At 43.4% G+C, this 24,046-nt stretch overlaps 1 protein-coding gene across 1 annotated transcript in view; it reads left to right on the top strand.

Moving 5' to 3' along the window:
- The window catches only part of LOC124795590 (puratrophin-1-like), a 1,203,525-nt gene that overhangs the window by 839,563 nt on the left and 339,916 nt on the right, over window positions 1-24,046 (top strand). Inside the window, exon 10 of the mRNA XM_047259662.1 lies at window positions 19,510-19,632. Within this exon, the coding sequence (XP_047115618.1) occupies window positions 19,510-19,632 (123 nt within the window). The remainder of the gene's footprint in view (window positions 1-19,509; window positions 19,633-24,046) is intronic.

Genomic DNA, 24,046 nt, shown 5'->3' with positions numbered 1-24,046 from the left:
CGAACAGAAAGTTGCTGCAGCACCTTCTCCGACTTCACTTAGACTCGTTAAGTCCCATTCGCTAGACCGGCAACAACTGAATTTCCTGCTCTGTGAGGGAGTCTGAAAGTTAAATTTCCTTATACGAAAATTAAAGTACTAAATAAAGAAAGAAAGAATGAAAGACGATAAGAATATACAGAAGATCTACACAAATGAAACGAATTTGAAGACAATATTATGGAACGAGATGGAGAAGCATATGAAGAGGAGGTGGGATATATGATACTGCGGCATCTGAGCCCGACTGCAGAACGATTCTACTGCGGCCAACGCACATTTGGCGTAAGGACCATGAAGATAAGAAGCGAGGAATTATGGCTCATAAGGAAGCTTTTAGACTGTCATTTTTCTTCCGCTCTATTTGCGAGTGGAACAGGAAAGGAAGTGAGTAGTAGTGGTACAGGGTACCTCCTCCATGCACCGGACGGTCGTTCGCGGAGTATGTATGTCGATGTCGCTGCTTCGCTCGCATAGACTGTATGGTCTGCACATTTTTTTTTCTTTAATTGAATTTTTGTGTTTTTTTCACAAATTGATAACGTCGTGTGAACCAAAGATCTACGGACATTGGCTACAACTGCTGCATCTGCTCTGTCGCCTTACAATTCCGTTTGCCCTCTATACGTGGCGCCAAGATAGTCGTTTAGTCATCTAGCTGATTGTCAGTGTGCGTAACGTTTGAGAACCTACGTCACCTGCACCACGATAAGTTGGATGCCATTGAGAACTCACCAGGCAGCTCGTTATTTCTGCGCGTCCTTCCAGTGCCCCCTATCTCGCTAACTACCTCCAGCGACAACGGCGAAGGCGTGGTGAACACAGCAATTTTCTGCGAAAGTTGGGTTGTTACTTGCGTCCCACTAATATTGGCAGTCACGATGATCCAGTTACGGTGTCGCCGTGACCATTGATTGGGAGCGTGAGTATCAGTCATTGGCAGTGAGCAGGTGCACCACAAGTAGAGCCAATTGCGTGGGAAGGCATCCCATTACGGCGTGTGGCTTTAGAAACTCCGCCGGGCCGCTGTGTCCACGCCAGACAATCGTTCCAGCTTGGCTGCCTCCGGCGGCGGGCAACCTGTCACTGCTTTTCGTTTTGTTCGTTTCGTGGGCCCCTCCCCGCGTGTCCATTTGTCTACTTTTCACCTTATTTCCATATTACTGAGAGGCCTTTCTGCACTGGCGCGTATCGTTTGGCGATTAGAAAGCGATACTCGCGTAAATTGCCGTCTTATCTTTGCGCTGCCACTTTCACCACTGTCTACGTCCCAGAGGCGCGTGCATTGTCTGCTTGCAGAAATAAGACTTTCTGGTATTTCTGCATATTCCAGTCGGGCGTTACCCGTCGAGCCTCCGTGGTTCGGAAACGCCTGTTGGCAATGGACAGTAATAGCTCCACCTTACCTCAAAAGTGGAAAGTCCTCGTGCGTATAAAGCCCATTGCTAAGAAGCCTGCGCGTAAGAGGAATGCGGTAGTAAATTGGGTGTGCATTGTGTTGTTGTATAGAGCAGAACAGCATGCCCCATTCTAAATAAACCGAGCGAGGTGGCGCAGTGGTTAGACACTGGACTCGCATTCGGGAGGACGACGGTTCAATCCGGCGTCCGGCCATCCTGATTTAGGTTTTCCGTGATTTCCCTAAATCGCTCCAGGAAAATGTTGGGATGGTTCCTTTCAAAGGGCACGGCCGACTTCCTTCCCCGTCCTTCCCTAATCCGATGAGACCGATGACCTCGCTGTCTAGTCTCCTTCCCCAAGCAACCCAAACCAACCATTCTAAAAACATCATCGTTAATGCAGTTACGTCAACATTGTGCGACTGATTTGTTTATATGCAAACGATGTAAATCTTTTAAATCATTACATGTTTTCTGCGTACTAATACTTCCGGGATAATAAAACAAAGTCTTCATTTGTGCCGCCATGAACTGGTCGCTTGTTACTGTGCAAGCAACAGCTGAAACGCGATGTTTTTTCCTTCACGCCACATATCTTATCTTATTTAGTTAAAACTTCGTGCCACGAGGGAGGGTTTCTTGTCTGTTTCTTGCATATAATGTCTGCATGCACGTTTCTCCAGAATTTTCGCATTTGATGATGATGATGCTGTAAATTAAAAAAAAAAATGTTCAAATGTGTGTGAAATCCTTTGGGACTTAACTGCTAAGGTCATCAGTTCCTAAGCTTACACACTACTTAACCTAAATTATCCTAAGGACAAACACACACACCTATGCCCGAGGGAGGACTCGAACCTCCGCCGGGACCAGTCGCACAGTCCATGACTGCAGCGCCCTAGACCGCTCGGCTAATCCCACGCGTCTGTGAATAAAAAAGCTTGCAATAATACTACAGTCAAGGTAAACATAAGGAAGAACATCTCCACAGACAAGTTTTAAGTAAGATGCTACGTGCATGGTGACAAAAAAAACGCATTTTAGTACTTGAGTACACAGTTGTCACTACTAATAACTTATTGACCAAATGGAAACGGCATATGGAATAACATAAAATATTTACAATGAAACGTGCACATCAAGAAATGCATAAATGATGTATTACCACGCATTAGTGAAAACAGAATGCCCCAACACAATTGAATGCCTATACTCAGTTTAAATTAGAAAAATTAGAAATATTAGGCAAATTATGAGCAAAATTTTAGATCCAATAAGAAGCAAATAAGCATTAAAAATTGAGACGTAATGAAGTACAGCAAGGCCCAGAACAAAATTAGAGGAAAAGTGACGACATAAGACGGATATTTTTTGGACATTTATAAAGGATGAATGTTACAGGCTATGTCGGGGGAAAAATTAACAACAAGCTAGATCCAAGAAATTAAAAAATAAAAATTAGAAACACAGAGTAGAAAATCAAACGAAACAACGCGGTGGGTTACATAGTCACGTACAAATGTTATTAATGTCTACACCTTAAATATTCCTTCTGATGTAGTTGCCCTACATACCACTCGTCTGATGAAAATCAGATCGTGAGAAGGAATAAACAAGTCAAATTTAAGCAACATCAGTTTTCAAAACGACACAGGGACAAAGTTTCGCCATGTTTCATTTATATTTCGGAAGCACTTATCAAATGGGTTTATTTGAAGAATGGTGTCTCAGTCGATAGGTAACCGATAACAGCATGGTGACAAGAAAGGAGAATTTACCAAGATCGGTCAAACATTTTCAGACAAGGCGCTTCCTCGTGTTGGTAGTAAACAAGGAGACAAAATTACATAACAGGTCTTATTCCATGTTTTCATCTACTCTTTATTTAAAACCAGATTTTTCCTCTTCATTTTCTTTTCGTCATTGCCCTTTTACCCGAACTACGACTCTTCTTATGGACCGTTAAAGGAATTAAATATGAAGAATCCTTTTTACCTTAGTTACACTTTTCAATCAAATATCCATTATGTATCATCAGAGTCATTCACATTTTAATTTAAGGGTTCCGTGTGATTTATTTTTACAGAGGACCATAACAAACACTGAAATGTATCACCGGAGTGCCATATTGGTATGCTGAAGTCCTGAAAGTTCCATAGCGCATAGCTGTTCACATACTGCGAGAATCGGTGCCTCTCTGGCCATACAGCTAACAAGCAGACGCTCACGTAATCCTATATTCCGCTGATTAGAGACCTCTGGTACATCATTAGGACCTCATTAGCCTTCCGCTAATGAATAATATTAACTCTGATCCCTCTCTGCTTTCCTGTTTCTGGTGCTAAACGGGCAACGGTTGTTTTGTTGTTCTCTGTTTCTGTGATGGATCTCGACCTCAGCTGTCTACCTCACTTCCATGTAGTCAAGCGATGCTTATGCCTCGGCGACAAAAATATGAGAACGTCCTCTGCACTGAGTTATGCAGTATCAATAACGTGGTAGACGTTCTTCTGAAGGTCAAAGAGAATAACTTCACTGTGTCCTTAGTATATCTGCCACAGCTTGGAGAAAAGATTTTATTCGTGTCACAAAACAAGATATTTGCTTATGCTTACTATGAAATCACTGCCCTGCAGTACCCCAATTTCCTGTTAATTGAACAGAAAATTGAGCGAAATCACCGCTAGATGCAGAACAATTTGGTTCAGCTGACATATATGAGACACAATACAGGTAGAAAAACGTCACTATCTCTTAGTAGTTATGTATACGAAGTGGAATTTCGCATTATTGTCCTGTTATTGTGTGGAGAGATTTAACACTGCCTCCTTCGGATCGATGAACGATGTCGTCAATGTTTTTAAGCTAACGGTAACATTTAAAGCTTTTACGAAACACATTTGAGTAAGTGCAGTCTGTTCATTTGAACCATTTTGCTATTGTGTTACTTTGATCTTCGTGTCAGTTTTTGGTACGAAGTCAGAGTTGATACTAATTAGACGGATGTCAGATTCTGTCTGCACTCTTCTTAAGTCAGAAAAATGTGTAAGGATGAGGCGATTCGAACAAAGGATTAAAACGAGGACGGAAAATCTTGAATGCGTTTGTCGTTCTCCAATGCGTAGAGAATTCGTCTGCCCAGTTATACGTATGCGTTCTTCTATGTAAAGGATAAATTTGCAGAATTACGGAACGAGAATTAGTGTACTTTCCTCAACCGTTTCTGAATTTCTGAGTTCGTGTCCGCCAGTTGGAACTCAGGACGACTGGATATCCTGTACTTCTCGAACAGCACCAGCAACCCCGCATAGCTTAGATTAACGTCCACACGAGACGAACGACTAAGCATCAACAGTCTCACGTACTTTCTCTTCAGAAGACGATGCGGAAAGGCTCGGTACAGACTGGAAATTAGGAAGAACACGTGTTAACATTTCGTCTTATGCTGATTAAATCCTGAAAGTTAAAGTATCTTCCGGCGCCAAAATTCGAACTGCCATCACGACACTGCCATTAATGTTTAATCTTGTGCAGTAATTATGTACTAGAAGTCTTGGATCTGATCTATGATAAAAAATTTCGTCTGTCTTATAGTGATATATTCCAGGTAAAACTGTCTGAAAGTTTGGCCTCAGAATTGACCATAGCAAATTCTGCATTGCAGTTACCATTATTACTGAAATAATTATTTGATTTCCCTTTAATTGTTCGATCATTTGAAGTGATTCCTTTTTACAGTGTATTGAAAAGTAAATTTTTTATTGTCAGTGGCAAATTAACTTTTTCCTCATGACAACTAAATGTGAGTGCCGTTGCATCACGTTAAGTAACCTCATATGCGAAATGTTTTGCATTGCAAAACCTGCACTCTAAATTCATCAACCAGCAATTATAGCTTTCAAATCTGTTGGGAATTACGTTCTGTTTATATTTAAATATCTCTTTCAAATCAACAAAAGAATTACCACCATCCATGTCCACACTATTCCTGTTACTTTGTCGACGCAAATATCGTGTTTCTATAGCTCTTTGTCTTTCAGTCCGAGCCGTTAGCGTTCGTCTTCGAGGCATAGCATAAAACAAATACAGTTTCCGTACAATAAGGGAAGTCGTAACTATTCAACCAACAGCCTTGCCGCAGTACGAACACCGATTCCCGTCAGATCACCGATGTTAACCGCTGTTGGGATTGGCTAGCACGTGGATGGGTGACCGTTCGGTCTGCCAAGCGCTGTTGGCAGGTGGGACGCACTCAGCCCTTGGGAAGTCAATTGAGGAGCTACTTGACTGAGAAGTAGCGGCTCCGGTCACGAAAAACTTACAACTGTCGGGAGGGCGGTGTGCTGACCACATGTCTCTCCATGTCCACATCCGGTGACGCCTGTGGGCTGAGGATGACACGGCGGTCAGTTGGTACCGTTGGGCCATCAAGGGCTGTACGGATGGAGTTTAGTTTTTAGTCTAGTAGCTATTCAAATTGAAGAAACGGAAAATTAGAAACTTAGGATTTTGTGGTAATGGCGGGAAATGAACACAAAGTTACCTTCCGTTTGCTCTTAGACAAAAGTAAGCGAAAAAACGACGTTTTTTCCAAGGCTGACGACACAAAAAATCTAGCTGTTGTAATGTTATATATGTAGGATATGCGTGTGTTACTGAAAATGAACCATCTGCAACATCTAAACAGGAACGTCCCTAGAATGCGATTTCACGAAATGTTAGAGTCGTGCGGCATTTCTAACGTAACACCTGATCGGGACGCGGAGTAGAGGCTGACAGCAGTGTGAGGGACAGTGAAAAACTTTTCTCACGTTTGTATATCCACTTCCTTCTCATAACGGGGTTCGTACACACACAATTTTTTGCACACATTTGTCGCAAAATACCCTTCATTATACACTAAAGCACCATAGAAACTGCCGGCCGCTGTGGACGAGCGGTTCTAGGCGCTTCAGTCAGGAACCACACTGCTGCTACGGTCGCAGGGTCGAATCCTGCCTCGGGCATAGATGTGCGTGATGTCCTTAGGTTAGTTAGGTTTAAGTAGTTCTAAGTCTAGGAGACTGATGAACTCAGATGTAAAGTCCCATAGTGCTCAGAGCCGTTTGAACCATTTTGAACCATAGAAACTGATATAGGCTTGCGTACTGAAATACAGAATTATGTAAACAGGCAGAATACCGCATTACGGTCGGCAACGCCTTTATAAGACAACAAGTGTGTGGCGCACCTCTTAGATCTGTTACTGCTGCTACAATGGCGGGTTATCAAGATTTAAGTGAGTCTGAACGTGGTGTTATAGTCGCCGCACGAGCCATGGGACACAGCATCTCCGAGGTAGAAGTGGGAATTTTCCTGTACGACCGTTTCACTAGTGTACCGTGAATATCAGGAATCCGGTAAAATATCGAATCTCCGACATCGCAACGACCGGAAAAAGATCCTGCCAGAACTGGACTAAGGATGACTGAAGAGGATCGTGCAACGAGACAGAAGTGCAAACCTTCATCAAATTGCAGCAGATTTCAATGCTGGGCCATAAACAAGTGTCAGCGTGCGAACCATTCAACGAAACATAATCGATGTGGGCTTTCGCAGCCGAAGGCCCACTGGTGTACCCTTGATGACTGCATGACACAAAGCTTTACGCCTCGCCTGTGCCCGTCAACACCGACATTGGACTGTTGATAACAGGAAACATGTTGCCTGGTCGGACAATTCTGGTTTCAAATTGTATCGAGCGGATGTACGTGTACAGGTATGGAGACAAGCTCATGAATCCATGGACCCTGCATTTCAACAGGGACTGTTGAATCTGCTGTAGGCTCTGTGATGGTGTGGGGCGTGTGCATTTGGAGATTTGCGACCACTGATACGTCTAGATACGACTCTGACAGCTGACACGTACAGTAAGCGTCCTGTCAAATTTACCTGCATTCATTCATGTCCATTGTGCGTACCGACGGACTTGTATAGTTACAGAAGGACAATGGGACACCCCATACGTCCATGATTGCTACAGAGTGGCTCCAGGAACAGTCTTCTGAATTTAATCACTTATGCTGGCCACCAGAGTCCATAGACATGAACATTATTGAGCACACCTGGGATGTCTTGCAACGTGCTTGTTCAGAAGAGATTGCCATCCGCTCGTACTCTCACGGATTTATGGACAGCCCTGCAGCATTCATTGTGTTAGTTTCCTCCAGCACTACTTCAGACGTCAGTGGAGTCCTTGCCACGTCGTGTTGCGGGACTTTTGAGACCTCGCCGGGGCCTTACACTGTATTAGGCAAGTGCACCAGTTTCTTTGGCTCTTCAGTGTATAAGTTTCGTTGTCCTCATTGTGTAGTAATATTAAAAATTGATACTGCAGTTTTTTATGTTCACGTATTAATATTACGATTGTTGCCATTTGCTGCTCGATGAATTGTATACGGAGGATTCCGTAATACGCTGTCGTCTGGCAGCAGGTGGAAGATGTGTGTTGCTACAAGTAAATGCTACCGGAAAATTACGCACCCGGCGAAACAGGTAGTTGCGGCGCTATTAGGGATAACAGCTGTTTGCGGCTTGCGCCTGTCCTCTGTTCTGCTCTGCTCTCCGTCTGCGAACTTAACCCAGTGCCTCGGAGATCCGTCACGGTCAGTAGTAGCAGCCTGTGGCCGCGTAATTGGTACGTTTCACTGGCGGGAGCCGGCGCAGCGATGAGCACTAATCGCGGCCGGGATGCCGGCACGCAATGCCCAGCCAGCCGCCACCGACCACTGTGGACCTGCCCCGCAACTAAGTGCTCCGCCGGGAAAAAGGCCTCACCTGACAGCGCGCCATCACTGCCAGCGAAATTTCTACAATCGCCCCAGTTTTTAAATCTGGCACAGAACTGCCTTCATTGCCTCGACTCCTAGAGACCTCTTTGTGCACCTGACATCTACTTTGTGCAGGAAGATCCGGCGTCCAGTGACACACTGTCTTCTGCTTAGCTGACATGCGGATATGAAAATGGCGTTAGTGTAATGGCTTGGGGATTCCGTCCTCCGATTTATGATGCTGACGTAGGGAGTTATAAAGGTTGGGGATTTTTTGTGCTGAACGATGACTGTAGTATCCAGAATGAAATTGTCACTCTGCAGCGGAGTGTGCGCTGATATGAAACTTCCTGACAGATTAAAACTGTGTGCCGGACGGAGACTCGAACTCGGGATCTTTGCCTTTCATGGGCAAGTGCTCTACCAACTGAGCTACTCAAGCACGACTCACGCCCCGTCCTCACAGCTCTACTTCTGCCAGTACCTCGTCTCCTACCTTCCAAACTTCACAGAAGCTCTCTTGCGAACCTTTGGTAACCAGCACTCCTGAAAGAAAGGATATTGCGGAGACATGGCTTACCCACAGCCTGGGGGATGTTTCCAGAATGAGATTTTAACTCTGCAGCGGAGTGTGCGCTGATACGAAACTTCTTGACAGATTAGTTTCAATGTTGACAGATTAGTTTTAATCTGTCAGGAAGTTTCATATCATCGCACACTCCGCTGCAGAGTGAAAATCTCATTCTGGAAACATCCCCAGGCTGTGGCTAAGCCATGTCTCCGCAATATCCTTTCTTCCAGGAGTGCTAGTTCTGCAAGGTTCGCAGGAGAGCTTCTGTAAAGTTTGGAAGGTAGGAGACGAGGTACTGGCAGAAGTAAAGCTGTGAGGACGGGTCGTGAGTCGTGCTTGGGTAGCTCAGTTGGTAGAGCACTTGCCAGTGGAAGGTAAAGCTCCCGAGTTCGAGTCTCGGTCCGGCACACAGTTTTAATACGTCAGGAAGATGCGATGGCTTTAGTGTTTATCGTCTGAACTGACGATGGATGGTGATGATGGGTGTGTTATGATGGGGGTGTTCTTCTTCTCCGAGTGAGCACATGAGCTGAAATTGTGAGTTATGGCATGCTTTGCAGAATGAGGTGGATTTTTGTTTATGATTTGATATATGGTAGGATGTCCCAGTATTACTCGAATCTCTTCGTTGGTGGTAAATCTTGGCACGTCTCAGACGATGCGAAGTGCCCTTGACTCGCTAGATTTTGGTTAGCTTGGTGTTTTCCGTCATGCTCTATACTTCAGAGCTATACAGTAGAACTGGCAGGATGACAGTTTTCCAGATACGTAATTTGGCATCTTGGTTCAAATGACTCTGAGCGTTATGGGACTTAACATCTGAGGTCATCAGTCCCCTAGAACTTAGAACTACTTAAACCTAACTAAGCTAAGGACATCACACACATCCATGCCCGAGGCAGGATTCGAACCTGCGACCGTAGCGGTCACGCGGCTCCAGACTGTAGCGCCTAGAACCACTCGGCCACTCCGGCCGGCCGAGGAATGTTTCGTGGAAGTTTGGCCGTACCTTTTTGTAACACCCTGTATTGAAAAAGTTGTTTTTGTCATTTAACTCCAAGGAAGGGCAGTGGGAAGAATAGTTCCCACCTTGATGTGTGACCTCACTTTCACAGTTGGAGCAAATTTGATGTTCTGTATGATAAATATACCTATCTGTTAACTACTGTCTGCTCTCCATTCATTAAAAAAAACTGCTCAGTAATTTTGCCCACGAAAGGGCTAAGACAAACAGATAGAATCCAGGCAGTCAGCTGTGTTACTACACGCGATCGCCGGCGATACGTGTGTTTGCTTGGAAATTACTAGCTGTCAGCGATCGATCGCTGCGATCTACGCGCACACGTTGCGTCTGCGGACAGATCGTGCGACCTGGTGACTGGTCGCTGCGGTCTGTTGCTGCTGTGTGGGGCTCTCAGTACAGAGCAATCCGTGCCCGCATCCCGCAGCTGGGAACACACGCGCTCGCTGGGCGTGGCCCGCGCCGTACCGGCTGTGTGCGGATGCCAGCGCGCGCTTCCTGTCCTCTCCACTCCCCACTCTCCAGTCTCCCCCGCTGGGCTGCTTTGCCCTCCTGTCGCGCCGTGTTGGGGCCGCTCGTTAGCGGCTGTTTGCAGACCGCGCGGCGCGGCGCGACACACGTGCTGCGGTGCGGCCCTTATCGTCGCCACGGAAGGAAGCGAGCGAACGACCGCTGCCTGCTCGCCAGTGGGTTCCGGCGCTCGCCGCATTCCGCTGCCTGTCCGCCAACCAATTAGCGTCGCATTCCGGCCGGAGAGGCGGATGGCAGCCCGGAACTAGCGTCGGCCCGTCTCCAGGATTTGGGCCAGCGGCTGGCTAGGCCATCCACAGCCGCCGCGCCTGTTTCTCGGGACGTGGGAATACGACTCAGACGCAACTTTAATCACCACCTACCGATATTGACACATTTGTTGCACTAGGTGGAAGTTACTACCTAGGGGAAGCCATTAATAAAACACTGTACCCATAACAGGGCAGTCTCTGTTTTCTACGTGATAGCAGCTGTGTTGTTTCATCGTTTTAGAAGATAAGTGGGTATACGAAGTAAAAAGTTGAGAATTACTGGAAAGAACGGTAGTGGGAAGACATCTTCCCAATCTCCCGAAAATAAACGACATCTTAGTAAGACGTGTACCATTGCCCACGACATCTTTATGTATGATACTTCCTGGCTGATGAAAACTGTGTGCTGGACCGAGAATCGAACTCGGGACCCTTGCCTTTGGCTGGCAAGTGATCAACCAGGCCGGCCGGTGTGGCCGAGCGGTTCTAGGCGCTTCAGTCTTGAACCGCGCGACCGCTACGGTCCCAGGTTCGAATCCTGCCTCGGGCATGGATGTGCGTGTTGTCCTTAGGTTAGTTAGGTTTAAGTAGTCCTAAGTTCTAGGGGACTGATGACCTCAGCTGTTAAGTCCCATAGTGCTCAGAGCCATTTGAACCATCTGATCAACCAGCTGACCACCCAGGCACGACTCACGTCCTGCCATCGCTGCTTTACTTCCGCCAGTATCTCTCCCAGGGATGCTAGTACCGCAAGTTTCGCAGAAAAACTTCTGTGATGTTTGAAGTTTGGAAAGTAGGAGATGAGGTGCTTCTTTCTTTCTTTCCCCTTCTTTTCCTTTTTTTTCTTTTTTTTTACATCTAATGTTACCTACAGGTCTGTTAACCACCATAGAAAAACAAAAAAAAATGTTCAAATGTGTGCGAAACCTTATGGGACTTAACTACTAAGGTCATCAGTCCCTAAGCTTACAAAATACTTAACCTAAATTATCCTAAGGACAAACACACACACCCATGCCCGGGGAGGACTCGAACCTGCGCCGGGACCAGCCGCACAGTCCATGACTGCAGCGCCTAAGACCGCTCGGCTAATCCCGCGCGGCTACAAAAACAGACCACTAATAGCAACTACTGCAAACTTTACTTAAAATTTTTGATACAATAGTTAGCTGAAGTACAATTTCTCTACATTTTACATTAAACTGCCACTCAGCAAGCCCATCAAAGACACCACTACCCGTCCCCACTACGAGGAACTGGGCGGAACCCCACTGTCAGCTCAACCACTGCCTTTACTTCTAAATTTAACTAAGTACCACTCAGTAATTACATTTATACGACAAACTAACTACTGATACTCTCTACATATACTACTCACAACCTGAGCACCTTGTTTGACCCGGTCACATCCGCGTGGAGGACTAAGTGGCAAGTCATCATCTTTAACCTCTCCGTTGACTTCTCCCAGACCTTGACTTCACGAGTTAGGAAAGTCTGCCAACACTTACAGTCCTCAACCTTCTGCGTCTTCTGTGTCATAACCATCCTACCAATGATCGACCTAGGTTAAAAGTCACAGAAGGCGGGTGTCTCACTGTAGACTTAGAAAACTTAGCCTCTTGTTTGCTGCCAATGTGTGCCCACCGGCACACAAAGCTTTTTTCTCCTAATTTTCGTCACGCCTTATTTGTTGTCTTGAATATAAAAGCTGAGCGTGAGCGAAAATGATATCTACTGCGTTGTTTAAATTTTTGCTCTGACCAACTTTACTGAGTAACTGATAGATAGTCATGAGGGATGAGCTATAGGCGGAACTAACTTTGTAAGGGTGGCCAGTGAGAGGTGCTTGAGCAGCTCAGTTGGTACATCACTTGCCTGCGGCATGCAAAGGTCCCGAGTTCGAGTCTCGCTCCGGCACTCAGATTTAGTCTGCCAGGAAGTTTCATATCAGCGCACAATCACCTGCAGACTAAAAAATGCATTCTGGTTTACATATATACATCACAACCCACTTTTTGGTATATGGTGGAGGGCACTTTGTATACCACTCTCATTTCACCTCTTATCCTGTTCTAACAGCGAATGATGCGTGGCAAGAATAACTATTGGTAAGCCTTCGTGTGAGCTCGAATCTGTCCGATTTTACTTTCACGGCCTTTTCGTGAAATTTTCGTAGAATTAAGCAAGATGTATTTGAGTAGGTTTTTTTCCGCGTAATGATTCATGGTAGTCTCCACGGGCTTGCTACCGTATCCAAAAAGCAATGCAATGTAATCGATTAAACGGCGTGCTGCCTGTCCCGCTCATTCGCCAGCAGCAACGTCTCTCCTGAAGATGGCGGACAGGTGGATCGCCGAAACATCGAGTTGGATTTAGGACCGACAGCAGACCACAGGAGACTACCAAGGAAGCAAGTGACTTTTCTGGCAACATACGCTCTCGGAATTTTAACAGTAAACTGCAACGCCTCTCTTGTAACGTCTGCGGCTCGAGGTGAATCAGCATCTCCGTGACGCTTTCGCGCCTATGGACGCGCCTGCTCTTCTCTGGATGCTCTCTAATTCCTCCACTAATCCCATCTGAAACGGGTGCGTGACTGGGGAGTAATACTCAAGTACAGTTCGCAGGAGGGTTTTGTAAGCTAACGCTCTGGTGGGTGATTTGCACTTCCTGAGGACTCTTCAAATGGATCTCTGCCTAGTACGCGCCTTCCCTAAAATTAGTTTCATGTGATCGTTCCACGTTAAATCGCTCCGTATGCATACTACTAGGTACGTAACGGATGTGACAGTTTCCAGATTTCAGACTCGTGTGCTCGTGCAATAACGAATACTTTCGCATATTTATGAGAAATACGTTACCTTTCTTTGCGTTGAAAGTGAACTGCCTGTCCCTCTACGAAGTGCCGATCTTCTAAGGGTTTCCGTGCATTGCTCTACAATTTTTAAGTGTTGTGCCCTGCAACAGTTAACTTGGTACTGTTACAAATAGTAGATTGTGGAGGTAATTAAAAAAACCTGTTACATGACTTATACAGGACGCTTGTTTTAGCTAAGATATGTGTAGATCTGTATATTGAGCAAGCAATAAAGGAAACAAAAGAAAAGTTCGGAGTAGGTATTAAAATCCATGGAAAAGAAATAAAAACTTTGAGGTTCGCCGATGACATTGTAATTCTGTCAGAGACAGCAAAGGACTTGGAAGAGCAATTGAATGGAATGGACAGTGTCTTGAAAGGAGGGTATAAGATGAACATCAACAAAAGCAAAACGAGGATAATGGAATGTAGTCGAATTAAGTCGGGTGATGCTGAGGGAATTAGATTAGGAAATGAGACACTTAAAGTAGTAAAGGAGTTTTGCTATTTGGGGAGCAAAATAACTGATGATGGTCGAAGTAGAGAGGATATAAAATGTAGACTGGCAATGGCAAGGAAAGCGTTTCTTAAGAAGAAAAATTTGTTAACATCCAGTATAGATTTAAGCGTCAGGAAGTCGTTTCTCAAAGTATTTGTATGGAGTGTAGTCATGTATGGAAGTGAAACGTGGACGATAGATAGCTTAGACAAGAAGAGATAGAAGCTTTCGAAATGTGGTGCTACAGAAGAATGCTGAAGATTAGATGGGTAGATCACATAACTAATGAGGAGGTATTGAATAGAATTTGGGAGAGGAGGAGCTTGTGGCACAACTTGACTAGAAGAAGGGATCGGTTGGTAGGACATGTTCTGAGACATCGAGGAATCACCAATTTAGTATTGGAGGGCAACGTGGAGGGTAAAAATCGTAGAGGGAGACCAAGAGATGAATACACTAAGCAGATTCAGAAGGATGTAGGTTGCAGTAGGTACTGGGAGATGAAAAAGCTTGCACAGGATAGAGTAGCATGGAGAGCTGCATCAAACCAGTCTCAGGACTGAAGACCACAACAACAACAACAACGTGTAGATACAAATATTACCACTGGACAGGAAAAGATGAACAACAGCGTTAAAATAAGGGAAATACTGACGATCAACAATGGTAAACAGCTTTTTCTACAAAATACATGTTGGCTATGCCTATGTAAAACACCTTCACTGGTATCCTTCTTCGTATTTTATTTAGCATGCAGCTGTCTTTGTCTTAGTGCATTATTTACGACTGGTATTTTTAAAAGGTGTGTTTGTATGTTCTCTGTCTGACCGCAGTCCAGAAGTAAAGATAACAACGCAAAATAGCAGTTTCTCGATTTTCCTGCTTCTTTCACAATAAGAGCTCGTGTTACCTGATAAAAAAATCGTCATAGGAATCCCTCGAGAGATATATTTCACTTTTCACGAGCATGATAACAAGTGACAATGCATAACTCTGATTAACAACTTCTTATTTTCGGTACATTTCCTGGCGCTATGCCTCTTTCAGTAGCAGAAAACCTTATCTCACTGTAAATTTGTCACCTGTCTCTGTGGACGAGTGCTCTTACACGCGTCACAAGGCCATGCTGATCTAACACGAGGTGCATCGTGTGCTCCGTTTGTCTGCAGATCGTGTGTGATTTTGCCTTCTGACTGTTTGTGTCCTGTGTGAATCGGGAACCAGTACGGTGTTCGTATGTAAGAAATCATGTGAAAACCACACCCGGGCTAGACGGTATACCAGACCTGCAATTGCTTAGAGAACACACGAATTCTGTAAGTATTGTAAATTTGATCCACAGCTTGTAAATCAAGCTTACCTGCAGATTTATTTGTTTAGCCAAAAGTAAGGTGAAATTACGTACGCCAAAATTCAAAATAATACGAAAATAACGTTGCCTAGTCGTTATTCTTAGGTCACGATTGAGTGACGTTTGAATCATTTTACAACTGTGTTAGAAGAGCTCCCAAAAGTTCCCGAAGCTAATGCAGTCCTCCTGCAGCCGAGTACTTCGTTAACGACGAGGCTGTTCGAAAAGTAAGGAACGATAGGTCGCGAAATGGAAACCACAGTGAAAATCAAAACTGTTTTATTTGCAACGGTTAGCTACACCTTCCAGCTACTTCTCTACACACTTGTCGCTCAGACTTAAGACATCTGTCGTAGCGTTGTACCAACTTTTCATTTCCCTCGTAACAGAAGACAGCCGTCAGTGCTTTTAGACAATTTTCTGCTCTGGAATGCAGCTCGTTGTCTGTGTCAAAATATTGTATTCATAGCCAGCGATTCATTTGAGCAGAGATGAACCTCAGGGGTAGCCAATTACGGGCTATATTGTGGGTGATCAAATACTTCCCATCGAAAACGCTGCAGGAGCATCTTCAATGCCCCTTGCAGAGTGCGGCCGAGAATTGTCGTGTAGAACGAACCGCATGACAGCTATGTTATGCGGATTGCATAGCTTCAGGCGAAATCTTTCACCAGGCCCTCATACTTGTCGGGAGACGCTAATTTCTAGCCATCTTTACGTTCTCACTGTGAGCTCTGGAGTGAAAAGGGCGACATGATGCGATTGACGGGCGTGCTAGACATAGTGCCCAACGCATCTGTACAAAGCTTCATCCGATTTTCTGTGTGGTTTTCATTTCGCGACCGATCGTTCTTTACTTTTCGAATAACTCTCGTACAATAACAGACTACGTCAAGTAACACTCGACAAGTACTATGAAGGGATCTGCTAAAACAGTTAGAAGCTAGATCAGTCCCAAACAAGATATGTAAGACGTCTCCTCTTCATCAAACAAATATGATACGCGTATAACCCGAATTTTCATGGTCTCCTCTGCAAGTGATTACCCCGCAAGTTTCTACACCAAACAGCGAGAATCGCAAGTTCATCCCAACGATTTGTGCTGTGTTCTTCTGTAACGAGGGGTACCTTCATCACTATTTCACGGTGTACGCATTGCTACAGAGCAACCGTCGTGTAAAACTGAACCACAGGAGGATGATTTTTAGAAGGATTTTCACACCAACATTCACAAACGCTTTGATGGTATTCAAGTTATACGCCAAATAAGTTATTCAAAAATATTCATAGCTTGTTTTGCATTTCAAACAGAGTTGCCCTTTGCATTAGCATGGGTAACACTATTTCGTGTCCGTAGTGGCACGCAGCAGATTAACAGAAGGGTGTTTGCCGGAAGGAGACAGTGCGACATCGTCCAATTAGTCACTTCAATTTTTTTAAATCACAGTTTTTCACAATTACCAACGCAACAGGTGGGCTTATTATGAAGTCAACTGTGGCTGTGGCGTTGACATTGATATGCAGTAGGTTTCATCTCACTGTCACTAAGGAAGACTACGTGAGTTTTAAAAACACAAGCCCTGTTGTTCCCCTGTAGTACCTACACTAGCTTAATTCATAACAAATGGACTCCGTGTTGACAGAAAGTTCAGTAATAAGGAAGAAATGAGTCCGTACCCATAACTAACCTTGACTGAACGAGCACACTGTAGACAAAATATGACAACTAATCGAATCGAGTGTTTTCGTTACTGGGTAGAAAATGGAATACATTTGTAATCAAGCGCATTGAAAATCTAACGACGCTATTGGCAGCTGTATTGAGCAATAAGCTATAGGTTATTGAGCAGTACGATTAAGCCAAGGAGCGCAATCGCAGGACGTGAAACGTCCTAAAACAACATCTATCTGGAGGCACCGGGTTGTCAATGTAACAAGTATGGAAGTACTAGCACTCTTCTTTGTCAAATGAGAATCATCATGTCCATTATGAACTTTAAATATTTTATAGGTAATAAGCCACCAGAAACATTTTTGTTATTTCCTACTAATCTGCACCGTCCGTCTCCAGTTTTCACTAGCTCTCATCCAATAAACCATGTCTGCACCTCATGCTCTGCCGTGCTTCCTTGCCGTCCATTGGACACGTTTCTGTGAGGGTCTTGTAGCCTCCGTTCTTTGGACAAGGGCGAATTGAGCAGATCCTGTGACGATCAGCAACTTCCTGTAGTACATTTTTCTGTGATACACCCAACTCACGTCATGGGAACAATGTGCTAAAGACAGCAAGTAATAAACGAAAAAAAATATGTTGAACAGATATTTTTAAAAAAAAATTGTTTGTTTAGTTTTCTTTCACGAGTACAGTGACACTTTATCACAGAATACATCATAAAACATACTGATCTTATTGAAAGAAAACAAAATTGCGTTTGCAATGTTAATAGCAAATATTACTACCGTGAGTACACGAAAATTACAATATCATAGGAAGTCAAAGTAGCGTATCTCTGATACTGATGCTGCGGAAGGAAATTGTCACATGCATGTGTACTGCACAGTAAAAAGCGTCTTGCTTTCCATTATTTGGTAAAACTACCAATCCTAACTATTTCTTCCCTTTACATTTACGAAATTGTAATCTCAAAAGAATGGTTCAACTGGCTCTGAGCAGTATGGGACTTAACATCTGAGGTCATCAGTCCACCAGAACATACAACTACTTAAACCTAACTAACCTAAGGACATCACACACATCCATGCCCGAGGCAGGATTCGAACCCGCGACCGTAGCGGTCACGCGGTTCCAGACTGAAGCGCCTAGAACCGATCGGCCACTGCGGCCGGCGATCTGCTTACACCTGCGAGTCAAATACATTTTGTTTTCTAGCAGCGATGTACTCTTTTCGAAACAGTAAGAAAAGCAGTCAACTTAAAACCGTGACAGTTCACAGTAGAACCCTGTGAGTAAGAAGTATCAGCCGTAGATACACATTTTATCATTACTGGCTTCGGATTTTTTTAAATCTGTTACGAACTTTTATGGCGATGCCAATATATGTCTTTAATTTTTTGGCGCTGATAGATAAAAAAATAAGTTATGTAACGTCCAGTAAACATATTTAATTTTTTTTTTTAAATTTGAGTAATCATACTGGAAATGGTCTTAAATTTCATGCATATGCAGGGTGTAATTGGTACAATGCACACAATTTTATATAATTTTATCTGTGGTACCCTGATATGTGTACACATCAGTGAGTTGGTTATTTTTCTATGTGCTGAATAGTTTTCCTTCAAAACCGTTACATAATTTACTACCTGATATTTTCTGCACGGTCATAATTGCACCACTAAGTGAACTGCCCCTGTTAGTATAGACTAACCACTTTTCGTCCACGCATACACATTTCAACACCTGAGCTGCTGCCCAGGGGAAAATAGGTAAAATGGCTTGTCGCAAATGACGAAAATACTGGTGTAATGTTGTTCAGAACGCCGTTCTGTCCCCAGTATAAATATTTTCACTTACACCTGTTATACTCTGTATAATTTGGCAGAAACTTACGTGGTAAATGTTCCTGAGCGACGCAATCGTCGAATATATCTATTGTAGGTTTTCAAATTTTGCTGTGTTCGTGCGTGCACTGTGTATTAACTAATTATCGGATTAACAAGTATCATTCTAAAATTAGTAGCTGTATTACAGTTATAATCCAAACATTTAACGAGCACAAAGCAAGCTACTATCTTGAAAAGCTGAGGTGCCATAAAAGTATATATTTAAAAAAAGGTAAAGTGTAAATTTAAACAAACTTTTCTGCGGCATATTTAAGGCTATTTGCTGTTTTCCAGATATAATTCTTGTAACTGTACAAAAGTCACGCTTCTCAACATATTTGTTCTCGAAAAGCAATAATCAAGTTTTGCATTGCGAATAGAGGCACAGGTGCTGTTGAACCACATGAAAGGGGGGGTGCCATAGCCGTCCCTTACTGCTCACGATGACGTATCTAGTGTTAAACTGTCTCACTTTTCTTGCAGTCTCTTCCATGGGCAGACACTATCATTCATGTCATCCGTCTATTCTGTGAAGTGTATTATTAAATGTTTGTTTCCCACTCCTTCATTATACGCTGATCTCGCGCCCGCATTACATTCACACGTGTGTCGGCTGCAGGTACTGTCGTGGCTGTGCCAGAAGGGGGAGGAGACGCTACGCCGACACTCCCAGCTGGCCACCAGCCTGCCCGCCATCAAGGAGCAGGAGAACGACTTCGAGAAGTTCTACTTCATCTCCATGGTGAGTACTCTCTGACAGCAAGTTCTTATCTATACAGCTACAGTTTTACCTTTAACTGATGAAACGCTGCGGCGCAGGTGAATACTTCCCCAATCTTAATTTTCATGTGACACACTTAATAGCACCCAGCCGTTTATTTCGTCTCATGCAACATATGAAGACAGAGTATTTTCTATCGGTACGTCTTTAAATTAGTGCTAGAAATCTTCACTAGCATTGTGCTATAATTAACGCTGAACTGAAAACCTTATTAATAGTTTTTCGGTACGAATGAGAAGTAGTATTTCCTGCTAATTAAAAGAATATATAACATCTTTGGAAAACTACTTCTCATAACTGAGATAGAACATGTGAATCGGATGTTTACAGTCACTTCTTAAAACGGCCAGTTATTCGATCCGACACAACCTTATTAGGAAAAGAAAATAAGAAGTTTGTGGCTAAGCATTAGTCGTGTGACGGAAACATATAACTGTAGATATAAATTTGTATCAGTTCTTTTTCATTCAATTAAAGTGGCTTTCGTCACAGAAAATGCTCCGTCGAATTGAATTCTGTGAACTCCTCTTTCCTCTAAGCGATTCTGTGTGAAAGAAGATGACAGAATTTCCAAGGAATTTCGAGAATTATCGCCAACATAATTTCCCGTCGTTTTTCTGTCCGCTTTATAAAAGCAAAATACATCACCTCCTCCGCAACCCTTTTTGTAAAGAATCGTTCTAGGTAACCACTGGGAGTTATGGGAAAGAAAATAAAATGTCAAACAAATGCTATTTATCCCCGTTATCACATCTTTACTACTGTTGTTTTGTAGTTTCGTAGTTTATTCTTCCACTGCTTTGAAACAACAAGCTGCTTCATACAAATGATCTACGAAATATAAACTGTGTATCACCCCAGAAATTTCACGGACTTTGTTCTCTGACATCCACTATTAAGTTACTATTTAGAAGTAGATTAGTATCTTTTTTTTATAAAATCCTATTGCATATTTTTCAGTGACATAGAAGTATAACAACAGCTAACTGCTTCATCTACGTTTTTTTATCCCTCCAGAAGGCGTTACTTTTATTCTGTCGCCCAAACTTTTGAAGTGTCACAGAGTATTATTTCTATTTTGCATAAAGAAACCGGAAGAAGAGGAGTATTATTTCTATTTTGCATAAAGAAACCGGAAGAAGAGGCGAAGTGCGCCTACGGCATGGCTGATTTCCATCCGCAGCCGTGTCCATTCCGAGTCTGTGTCCCATCTCTAATGACCTCGGTGTCCACGAAACCTTAAACTTTAACGTTCTTTCTCTTTTTCTTGTACACTAAGTCAGACATTACTACTTAAGTGGCTTTAGAAACATCGTACATTTCCTCTAATTGCGTGTCATGTACTGAATCATACCATAACGCAGAAAATGAAAAGGACCGTTATGTCACACAGCAGCCGTTGCGGTGACTAGCGTATCAAATAAGTCAACTGTGCAGTAAGATAGTTGTGCTGAAGAAGATTGAGCTCTCATGGACAGTCAGTTTTCATTTGCCTCTGCTGGCTTCGCCTGCGCGACCGCTACCCGCGCAACACATACGTTCGTTGAGTAAAGGGAATCACAGGCGCAGAGTTCTTTATCTGTACGTAGTTGCAACAGTTTATTTCTTTACAGTCTTTCGGAACTATATTTCAATCACTGGCGGCAATGTATGGCACAGTAGACAAGTTTGCCGATTACGCAAGCGGGACACAGAAACATTGGTACGTTTCTTTTATTTTTTGATGGTCCAGAGATCTCTAAACAACTTACACTCACGATGTTGTACATTACTGCAGCTCTGCTTCGGCGTAGTCTAATGCGCATCATTATCCATTTACGTAGTGTTGCCTGTAAAGTCACCTACATCGTTTCTAAAGCTTAATGTACCCACTACACAAAATTTGACCACGATACAGAAGAGCGACTATAATGTCTGTGGTGTCCGAGACTTACTGTGCAAGGCATTTTTCTCGAGAGTTGTCATTTTCACACTGAAGAAAATTTGCTCAAAACTGAAAACAACGAGTTCGATTGCACATTTGTTCACCGGAATATGGTACAATGTTAGTTCCGTTGAAATGATCTCTCAAAAGTGAACACATTTTGTCTTGAAAATGGTTTGTTTTTGGTAGGAGACAAGATTTTGATATTTAATCAGAATACCGTCATTCTTGGGCCGACGTGGTGACAAGAAACAGATCTTCTGTGGGCTAACAAATGGAGTACAAAAATCTATACTAATTTTATAGAGAAAAAATAAATTTCCGTTATTGTTCCCAATGTGAGTAACATAAGAAAAAAATTAATTTTTTAAGACTCCGTAGCTCAATAGGCAGAAATTGAACTTTTGTAAGACCACTCTGCTGTGCGTATATCTGCCCTTCTCTTAAGACCCATTTTTCTCAGGGACACGGAAAAGCATCCAGCTGAAATTTATGTCAAATACTAACGTCTACAATCGCTTGGCTGTACAAAAAATTTAAGCTTCTAAGTCAGTGTCGTCAGAAAATACGACTATTTATATCACATATTTTGATATTCGCAAAATCACTCATCAAATCCTATAGATGAACTAACTATACATATACATAATTAAGATTGTACGCAACCGTCAGAGCGTGAGTGCTAGTTGCACTATTTTTTAAAATACAAAGTAGTTCTTTTGTTACAAATCATCATAAACAGCTCATTTTTCCTTAACAGCTCATTTTTCCTTCCTAGTCAGCGGTACTTCAGACAAAAGTTGTCCTGCCGGTGGACTGACTTAAGTAAGGTAGAATTTTAGAGGACGTATCGAATTTACAGTGTATGAACAGCATCCTACAAAGAAAATAAAATCAAAGCACGGAATCGGGAAGCCTGTCAGTCACTGTCAGCTGCAGAAGCTCTTCAGGGTACCAAAAACTGGAAAAGGACGGAAGTTTCAAAGAAGTGGGTGAATTGCATTATTGCATTATACTGTCGGAGTAAAATGTGTTCTACCTTACTAGTTAATAAAAAAGATGTTAGAAACCATAGCATTTCTCACTGCGAAAATAGTAATAAGAATTTTCATGAAAAACACGAGTTCTAAAATATTTACGTATATCATCTCAATAATGAAAAACTGTTGTATAAAAACGTCCGTTATCCTGAACGAATTTTTCACTCTGCAGTGGAGAGCGCGTTGATATAAAACTTCCTGGCTGATTAAAACTGTGTGCACACATTTTTAATCTGCCAGGGAGATCCATATACATTATCCTTCCCTTCCTGTTTCTTTTGTTAAGAGTTGTTTACGCACCAGCACCAGCAATATTATATGTATTGTATCAGCGAACCTACGCAACATCGAAAAAAAAGAAATGTCAAACAAAAGAATTATTTATTATTCAGAGTTCTGTGCAGCGATATTAATACTACGCTGTGTTTCCCATTAAAACTTGTGAAGCAGACGTCATTACTTCCAGCTTCTCCCAGATTCCAGGCAATGTGAGCTTCACCACTGAACTTGTACCTTAATATCTGAACGCACGACTCGCATGCGGCAGAAGTGTGGTTCAAATTCCTGTCAAACTGCCCCGGCCTAGGTTTTCCGTCGTCCGCTTAAATCAAGTGAGACGTATTCCGACTGTGCCTTTGAGAAAGACACAGCCGACTGTCCCTTTCAATCTCCGTTTAATCGGAGCTGTGCTGCGTCTGCAGTGACGTCGTCGACGAACCGATAAAGCCTAACCTCCCTTCCTGTCCGTGCTTACAGGTTTTTGCCGAAACCTCTTTTTGCCCGAAAGATCTCGGACGCTCCGTTTTCGAAGGAAAAGGATCGGCGCTGTAAGCTTGGAGTGCCATTTATAGAGGAACTCGTGATCCGATTGACTTTCAACAGCGAATGCTACGGCAAACGTGATGTATCCGCGTGTTCGGACTGGTGGCCGGCGACGCGCGCGACACGTGCGAGGAGTCCACGTGGCAGGGAGAGCACGTGGCAGTGAGTGCACAGCGCTGACACGTGAGTCGGCAGCGGAATAAATGGTGCCGCCGTTCTCACAGCGCCGTCACGGACTGTGGGCGTACGAAACCGGAACAGGTCTCGTGCGCGGGAAATGTAGAGCCCTGTACTTCACCATCTTTCATTTCAACGTGAATACGTTGTCCTGGCGCTGAGGAGTTGAATAAGGCTTCAGTAGAGAATCACATTTTGTATATGGATACATATTTCTCGGAACTCTTGACGCGTCAGATTTTTTCGTAGTCTCAGGTTTCCAGCGTTCCAGTCTCTGTCTGGCACGTACTTTTAACCTGCCAGGAATTTTCAAGATTTTAGTTTTATCAAACGTAATCTTATGTTTCTTTGTGAGGCTGTGTTTCGCAACATTTTTGATCGTACTCGCGATATTTTATGGGCTTCGGTCCTC

This window comes from Schistocerca piceifrons, chromosome 4 (genome assembly GCF_021461385.2).
Source record: "Schistocerca piceifrons isolate TAMUIC-IGC-003096 chromosome 4, iqSchPice1.1, whole genome shotgun sequence".
NCBI classification, from domain to species: Eukaryota; Metazoa; Arthropoda; class Insecta; order Orthoptera; family Acrididae; genus Schistocerca; species Schistocerca piceifrons.
The sequence above is the reverse complement of the archived record's forward strand: the minus strand, read 5'-3'. Positions and strand labels throughout refer to the sequence as shown.